We start from the raw sequence: 8,860 nt of genomic DNA on the forward strand, positions 1-8,860 counted from the left end.
GTTGCAATCCCTAAGTAAGTAAAACAAAGTTAATAGTCAGAAAAGGCATGAAAATGCGATATTTCAACACGTCCAAACAAGTACAATAAAGCTATGATATAACATGTTGTATATTCAAAAGCAGTCTGAGTGTATGTAAAAAAAAAAAGAAAAAAGTCATATACTTTCATTTTGTATCATGACAAAGATGACATGTTATACTTTGTTATAAAAAGTAAAATCATAGTGTTGAAGGAAGTCATGAAAAGCTATAGTTTCCATTTACTTTAAGCTTACTATTTCAAAAAATATTAAAAGTCATAGTATTGTCTGTCAAAATACTGTAAAAAGCTACAGTGTAGTATGTCACTGTCCAAAAGATTATTGGCAGACTTGTTAACTTTAATCAAAGCAGAAATCAACAGCTGAGGCAAATGCAAAACATATCAGTCATTTGACATGGAGTTGCTTCACTTCACAGAAACTCTCCGGCCTTGTGGAAAGCCAGAAACACTCAGACGTGAGTGTGTAACCCTCCCACCCTCTGACTGTAATTTTAACCATGAAGATCAACAAAATAAGGCTACAGATGTTGCGGCTTGTTGTTTTGACTGCAGCCCTTTACCTCGACATTTCATAACTTGTAATTATTTCACCGCTCTATCAATATTCATGAGATTTTGCATGTAAACATGCCGGTTTGCTGCCATCTTTGCTTCATACTTCCAACAAAGAGGCTGAGAGCAGCAGAGCCTTACGCATCAACATGAAGCGGCTTAAGTATCTGTAGCAGCTGCATTTTTTTAACATCCGCAAATGGGAAGCTTTAATTAACAATAGAACCAGTTTTTCTTCATCATGGTGAAGCGTCAGCAGGTTCCCATTGTGAGTTCAGACCGTCGTTTGAGAAAACCACGGAGGAAACTGTTCAATTTTCTGCAGAAAGCCAACTGACAGGAAGGAAGGAGCAACTACGAAGCTGCGACTCAACAAAAACACTTTTTTTTTTTTACCACTTTTATCTCCAATTCCTCTTCAAAAGCTTCAACACCTTTCGTTCTTGCAGCTCTGTTTGAATATAAACTTCATGCTGGCAAAAAGGGGGAACTAGAGCTTAGCGACACATCCCCCTCCCTTCTCTACTCTATAGCCCACAATATCCTCTTTTGGACCAAACCAGCCCTATCTCTTTGATTCAAGTGTGGCACACACACACACACGCAGCAGGGATGGTTGTCTGGGCAGATGGTGCTCAGTGTGTGGACTAGAAGCTGAGACAGGAGGAGAAGGACAGACTCCTCGTCCGACATGGGATGCTGCAGTGTGACCCAGAGTCATACTGGAGTGGACGAGGTGGGCCCGGATGAGATCGAGCTCCTGGAACTCTCTGGAGACAATTTAGGGTAAGACATGAATATGAGTTTATGTTTTAAAGAATCAGAATCAGCTTTAATGGCCATGTACATTTTCACATACATGGAATTTGACTCCAGTTTCTCTTTTCTCTTCGTATATATGCAAAAGATGAATATAAAAGACAAAAAAAAAGACATTAAGAAAACAGAAAAACAGTAAACAGTGGTCCAGAAAGTGAGAACTGCTCAAACATAGGAAGAGTAGAAGATGTGGAATGTACACAGTTATGTCTGCACTTTGATCCCGGAACAAAACATGATGGGTCGAATGTATTGTGTTCATCCTCACATCTTTAAAGAGAGAGTACCTTTTTGGCTCTGTGTATCGGTGCATTCTGCAGGAGGAAGCCGTGGCACGTGGGAGGTGAATAAAGCATTTTAGCGGCTTCTCTTTCAACCTCTGTGGTTTGTCTCCGGCAAGTCATGCATTTTGCAAGTGAACATGTAAAACACAAGAGGAGGAGGTCGCCTTCCACGTGACTTTAAAAAAGAAAAAGCTGCAGAGTACCCAATGATACCATTTCCTAGGACGTGGACACTAAATGCTTGTTTTCACAGAGTAACAGGATGTAATTTTACATAGAAACACACAGAAAACGAGACATTAAATTCCCTTGAACCAGGAGGACAACAGCTGCAGAACAACACACATTACATCCATATGATTTCCACTCATCAGCACCCGACAGAACAACAAGACTGGAGAATTAATTGGCTCCTATTTACTAAACATGAACTTGGGGACTTGGTGATGCTGCACTGACATGATTAGCAGCTTACTATAAGACAATGGCTGAGTCATGGAGGGGTTTAGTACAGAGTCAGGGCGGGACAAATCCCCTCTTGTTCTAAGGCTAAGGGATTACCAGAGGATAATTACAACAGAAACTACCAGTTTTTATGTGCGGCTGTACAATTACTACTTATCGGATTGATTAGTACTAATGGTTGCAGCCCATTCACAGGCAAAGATGAATACTTGAATATAGATATAGGCTATTTCACCAGCCATTGTTTATCACTTTATATAAAGTACTGTTATGAGTACTGATTTTCACTGCGTTGCGATCCAAATAACATCCTTTAAACTAAGAATTTGAAACGGGACTGTGAATTAAAAAAAATGGAAAAACATTTTCTTGTAAATGTAATGCTTCTCCTCACTACCGTCATCCACATGTTTGAATTTTTATGGGGCCAAGAATATGGCATGGACCAATGACACACATACCCGCAATTATAGCTTAACATTTCAATACGAGGCTCTAGATATAAATATATCTCAAGAAAAAAGACACCAAACTCAGATGAAAATACATTCATCACTAGTGACCACATGTCTGATACCTTTTTAAAAGCTGCTTTGACTCCAGTTTAAAATAATCCCACTCCATTTGGAGTTCCACATATTGATCCACAAAGCAGAGAACAGCATTTTTCCAAAAGAGGATTTACCAAAGGACATCTTCCAATGTTCCCCCAAAACCCCTGAGGGGTCCATATGTGCCACATTGGCTGCAAAATATGGCAATAAAGGGGGAGTGGGAGGAGGGGTAGTGTAATCTGATTACGTCTGTCTGCTGCGCGGCTGCAGGAGGATCAAGGCCAGTCATTTAAATTGTGATATCCCAAGCACAAGTACCATTATTTGGGCACACACGTGTGCAATCATGTTTCGTATCTGAGGGGCCTGCCTGAATTTGCTGGCGGGACAGAGACAAACAGAACGTGCACTTTGACGTTCACATTGCACTTTGACGTTCACAGACGGGACCATAAACTGAACCCACATCCGTGCACCAATGAGGCCACGGCGCTAACCACGGAGCCAATGTGACTGCTGCTGTATGTGACTGATGAAATGTGTTTATTCAGGGTGTGGAGTCTGGGAGAGACCAGGCTTCAGCTGTCTGTGAGGACAAGCAGAGATGAGCCGCCCTCGCCTCCACCACGCTACCCTCCAGTACGACACCTGGAACAAGAGGTCACTGTGCGTGTGATGTGTGACGTGTGATGTGAGTGTGTGTGTGTATGGCAGAGACATCATGCACTTTTCACAGTATAAGAACACAGCATGTGGCTCACTTTGGCCAAACACTGTCACACTTTTTAAGAGCTCGAGCAGAGGGTGTGAGAGTGAGATGCGCACGCCCATGAATGTGAACAGTTTCCACTGTTCCACAGTGCAGTTATTTGTGTTGCGGGCCAGACACACACTGTTTACACACTGTGGGAATTTCCGCTACAAAAGTGAGAGATTCTGCATTCCCTGTCCGGTGTGATTCAAACTTTACGGGAAACAAAGGAGAGACACTGCCACACAAACTTGAGTTTTCACAATTCTTTCCACTTGAATGACAAATGTGTCTAAATACGAAGCTTCCAACCCCCAACAGAACAACACTTTTCAGAAACCAAATCCCCCTTGAGGGGATTGAGCAACAGTTTGAGCTTAAATAACAATGGCTGGAGGCTTTCAACAGTGAAATAAACTTCAATTTGCTGCGTAATGCATGACTCATCTTTGTGTTGCCACATCAAAAATACTGATGGGGCAGTGAGATATCACCAAAAAACCAACCAAGGGGAAATGGCCGACCAATGGAAAAGCTACACACTATTCAAATGTACAAATCATAACGGCTGCGTGTGGGCTGATGAGGTTTTGCGTCTGCAGGTGGTGCTGTGGGGCAGGAGCAGAGACGAGTTACATCACAGGATCTACTCCCACAAGCCGATCGGGCAATGGGAGGGCCAACCTGCTCACATGTATGGAGAGATCTTCCACTCCTCCCTGGTGTTGCTCTCCAACAGCTACACACAGGTAACCCTGCCACACACACACGGGTGACAGTTATGAGGTGTGACTCCACTCAGAAAGCATCCTAAAAGGGTTTGTTCTGAAATCATCTTTAAGAATATGAGTCGTAATACTGCTCCACTTCTTGATCCAGTACACCTTAAACTTCTGTCTGGCGAGCAACATCTTTAATTGGAAAAAAAGTGAAACAGGTTTTATTACATGACACGATGACACTATGAGCCTACAACTCCTGCACTTTATTATTGTTTCTATTTGTTTTGAACTGTTGTCACATGTCTTCATGTTGTCCCTCCACAGGAAACCAGTGAACACTTCCTGGTGTTATTCTCCTTCCACCTCTTGATCCTTTCCCTGGACCACACTCGACAAGACTTCATTTATGAGGTTTTCTTTGTGAATTTTATTTTAACATGACATGTAAAATAGTGGCTAAGATTCAAACACACTCTAAAAGTGTAACTTCCGTATTTTTCAACTTTGACCCGATTTTTCCATTTCTTTTTTTCTTAAAGTGTCAATTTTTAAAATTGGTCGAGTATTGAGAGAAAACACTAAAAATGTGCTCCAATATAATCGCTTGAAGCAATTTTGCACTTTGAATGTACTATACATCTTGCTTTAGCCACTGAGGGTTTGACAACAATGTGTATTAATAAGAGTAATAACTCTACAGAGAAACATATACTTCCTCTTTACACTTCGCTTGATCCAGTCGGTTGGTACACGAGTAAATCTGTAAATTCTAAAAATCTAAAAAGCCCCTTCAACCTTTTCCAAATTAGTCAGCCATCACATTTAAATATTTTAGATAACAAACACTAAGCTATGCTTTTCACACTCATACAAACTCCAACAACACAAAAACATTGGAAAATAGGATCCAGGTTAAAAAACACACAAGCCGGACAGCATATAGGAGCTCAGTATCTGCTGGATGTGTAAATAGCACAACAGCATTTTAGGGGACCATAGTTATAAAAATGCATCACGATTTCTTTTTATTTTACTGTGACACTTTGTGGTATCTTATCTCACAGGGCATCCTTCCTCTTTCTGGACTTTCCTTGGAAGTTGTCTCCATGGACCCTAAAAGGTCACATTCACCGCACATGTTCAAGATCAGCGGTGAGTTGGCGGAAATTCAGCTCAGGCACGGAAACACCGTTTAAAGTACTGAGCATGACTTATGTTGTTCCCTCTTCCATCCAGGTCCAATGGTGGAGTCCAAAGTCTTCATATGCTCCAGCGCCGCAGAGCTACAGAAATGGACGCAACACATAGAAGACAGGAGATACAAGTTAATGGCACAACCCATGAGTCCCCCCCACTGCGCCCTCTCCTACCTTGTAATGACCAACTGCTAAACACCTGGTTACAACTCTACATTAAGTTTAATCGTAAGGAATCAATCAATCACATGTCTTCTTTCGTCCCTAGTTGCCCTGTGATGAGCACTGGAAAAGAGAAGAACTGAAAAAGTACTTACTGCAAGCTCGCATTTGGCAGTGGGAGGGCTCGCCGATACAGCACATGGGTCAGCCGGGATACATATCTATCGTCCATATCATCAACACACAGAGACAGGTAGCACACACTCTGTCACACTGGATTAAGAATCTGCAAATGAACATGGATAAAATAATTGGAGAGCAAGAATTACTCCTTTATCAATATGAAAACTAGTTTGCTTCTGAAGCTCCACAGCAACTAAACCAATGAGATTAAAACAATAATTTTTTTACCCATTTCCTCTACTTTTCATATTTACTGCCTGATGACAGATTAACCATCATTCACACTAATATTTATCTAAAAATCGAGACCACATTTCCTTTCATATAACAATTAAGATGGGTTTTATGTAAAACTTGACCCAGTGGCACATGATGTGGCATGTAGAGGCTGCCCTTATTCATGGTCCATCATTTATTTAACAGAGGCGCAAAATGGAAATTCTTTATTTACGTTAAATTAAAGTATCACTCATGTTTCCTACAACTTGGGTCTTATTTTGGTTATTTGGTCATCTTTTCAATTTATTATAGCATTGTAAGTTCAGTGTTTACATCACACTAATAAAGCCAAATGAAGTCAAATAGTTTTGTAATAATTAGCATCATTACTAATTTGAATAATAGACCCAATTACAAATGGAAGAGTCACAAGTTGAGATAAACTGCTGTTTTCTACTTGTGGCGCATGTCAATATGGTAAATATAATTGTCCACCCTATATTATAGGGACCATTATTATTATTATTATTATTATTATTAATAATAATAAGTGTCACAGTATTTTGTCAGCAGTACTATATGTATTGAATGGCTGATACAACAATAGCAGTGACATGCCTTTGTTCTTTCAGGGACTCCATGAAAGACTGATGGTTCTCTTCCCTCAAGACGTCCTGCTGCTGTCAGTTGACAACAATCGTCTGAATATAAGATATGAGGTAGTGTAAAATGACTATGGGAAAAATCCATAATAATACCTCCTTAACCACTGTGGCATAACATGTCCCTGTAATCTTTACACAGGATTTGACATAAAGCACGGGTAGAACATTTTTGTAAGACACACTCACCGTCCATTCTGTAGTTTTTTTTCTTGTACAGTCATCGTATGATTGTAAAATGATTTAATGTGTTTCTATGTCTTTCATGTCATCTCTAACAGGGCAGGTTGCCCCGACACAGCATCAAAGCAGTTGAGAGGTCTGCACTGCCTGGACGGCTGGAGTTTGAACTGATAGGTATACTGTGCAAACATCTTACATTAATACTTGTTTTGGCTAAATGTAGCATGAAATGATACTGAAACTAAGTACAGTGAGAAATACAATAATTTCATAATCGTTGCTGTGTTCTAGGTGAGCTAGTGGAGCCCCTGCAGGTCTCTTGTACCTGTCAGGAGGATTATCTGAACTGGATGTTTCAATTACAACAGGTGAGACTGTGCTTTCTGACATCTTTTATAAAATGGTAAAGTATAGTCTTTGGGTGGTAAAACAACGAGCTTCTGGAGAGAGATTATGAAGAGCGAAATTGATTAGAAGGGAACCGCAAAGTTGGTAAATTATTTTGTGACGACGTCGCTATTTTAATAGCTAAAGAGCCATATATTTCCAGTAGCCCAGTTGATGTCGACCAAAACAAGACAGTGAACATTGGACCCCCATTCATCACTCCAATGAATGTTAATTCTCCCTCATATTTTCAGGAGTTGCCAACTCAACAACAATTTTCATGATAACTTAAAAAGTGGTAGAAGATTGGAGGTGCTGGGGCCCAGGAGTTAGAGCGTACCTCAATTAATCACAGGGTAGTTCAATTCCCGGCATGTTTGAGTTGAACCCCAAGTTGCAAACCCCATGCATCGAACTACATTAGTGTGCGAATGGCTAAAGAGGTATTAAAGCACACAATAAAGTCCATTGAACATTAGTATACCAATGTGTGTAATTGTGGATTATAGTGCCCTCAAGTGGCAAAAAAACAACAGTTTCCACAGGTTTGATAAGACCAATGATTTAGCTTAGCATTTACTACACATCTCTCCATTCCTGCTGACTAATAATGCATGCTTCAGTGCTTTACAGCTCAAACATGTTATGTTCCTAGTTCCTGGGCTGCTTTTCTTCGCCAGAGGGAGAGCAGGCGGCACACCAACTAGCCCGCTCTGGAAGAGGACAAGCTAGGTAGCTAATGGAGCTACCTCCTGCTCTCCTTCCCGGCAAACTAGTCGGCTATGGTTCCATTGGTCAAAGTTAAACTTACTCAAGTAACACTCACAGAGTGTGAGTGACTATACATGTTGAGAGAAAATTGTATTATCTATTGTCTTCAGCCATTAGAAAAAATATCCTTTCTAACTAGCATTAACTAAAGTGTTCAGAGAATTGTTCTGCCTCAAGGATCCGCCCCCTCAGAAATGCTTCATCAGGTTTACGAACATAAAAGGGGTCTGTAAGTAGTTATACTCACTTAAATATCAGAAAAACACCTCTAACTTAGAGCCCTTTAATATATATATATATATATATATATATATATATATATATATATATATATATATATATATATATATATATTAATTCTGAGAAGAGGTTGTGTGCTTCGGTTACGTTGAATACCTCAAAATGTGAATTGACTTTGCACCAACAAGATTTTGTTCTTTGACCTGCAGCCAGACAGAAACAGCCACGTTACTGTGAGTCACAGGGCACCTCCAATCATGCCGAAGCTGCAGAGAAGCAGGAAGGAGTCGCAGGAACCGATGATACCAGTCGACCAATGCCACATCAATGGCCGCAACTGACTCATCGGAAAGTGGAAAAAGTTTGACTTTTATTTTAATCTGAAATAACGTGTGGATAGTATGTACATATGACTGTTATGTGTGATTGTGCCACAACATGAAGATATGTTCTCGCCCAATATTGATGTAGTTAGGTGATTTTGTTACACTTTTAGTTCCCTTTCAAGGTCATGACCCAGTTTGAGGCCAGAACACAGCTAAAACACATGTTAGTCTGTAGAGCTTTAAGGGTTACTTACTGAAGGAAATAGTACTGAAGCAGCTGTACATATTTAGCTCTGATGGCTTTTACTATAAAATACATAATGTTTGACTTTTTCACAAT

General features: G+C 40.3%; 1 protein-coding gene across 1 annotated transcript; it reads left to right on the plus strand.

The window, feature by feature from the left end:
- Positions 1-1,224: 1,224 nt before the first annotated feature.
- LOC137800872 (probable pleckstrin homology domain-containing family N member 1) lies at positions 1,225-8,797 on the plus strand. Its single transcript, XM_068598239.1, has 11 exons — positions 1,225-1,382; positions 3,270-3,378; positions 4,072-4,218; positions 4,516-4,602; positions 5,256-5,343; positions 5,428-5,564; positions 5,656-5,802; positions 6,584-6,670; positions 6,895-6,970; positions 7,088-7,164; positions 8,404-8,797. The coding sequence occupies exons 1-11, from the start codon at positions 1,288-1,290 to the stop codon at positions 8,533-8,535; spliced, it is 1,182 nt and encodes a 393-aa protein (XP_068454340.1). The 5' UTR covers positions 1,225-1,287; the 3' UTR covers positions 8,536-8,797.
- Positions 8,798-8,860: the final 63 nt, after the last annotated feature.

The sequence above is a fragment of the Clinocottus analis genome, unplaced genomic scaffold (assembly GCF_023055335.1).
Source record: "Clinocottus analis isolate CAN_PGR_092001 unplaced genomic scaffold, fCliAna1.0.p SCAF_4, whole genome shotgun sequence".
Classification (NCBI taxonomy): domain Eukaryota; kingdom Metazoa; phylum Chordata; class Actinopteri; order Perciformes; family Cottidae; genus Clinocottus; species Clinocottus analis.

Excerpts from the sequence above, each read along its gene's own strand:
- LOC137800872 (XM_068598239.1), top strand. The coding sequence starts at position 1,288 with ATGGGATGCTGCAGTGTGACCCAGAGTCATACTGGAGTGGACGAGGTG. Across the intron at positions 5,565-5,655 it reads ACTGCGCCCTCTCCTACCTT|TTGCCCTGTGATGAGCACTG; the intron begins GTAATGACCAAC and ends TTTCGTCCCTAG. Across the intron at positions 6,971-7,087 it reads GCTGGAGTTTGAACTGATAG|GTGAGCTAGTGGAGCCCCTG; the intron begins GTATACTGTGCA and ends GCTGTGTTCTAG.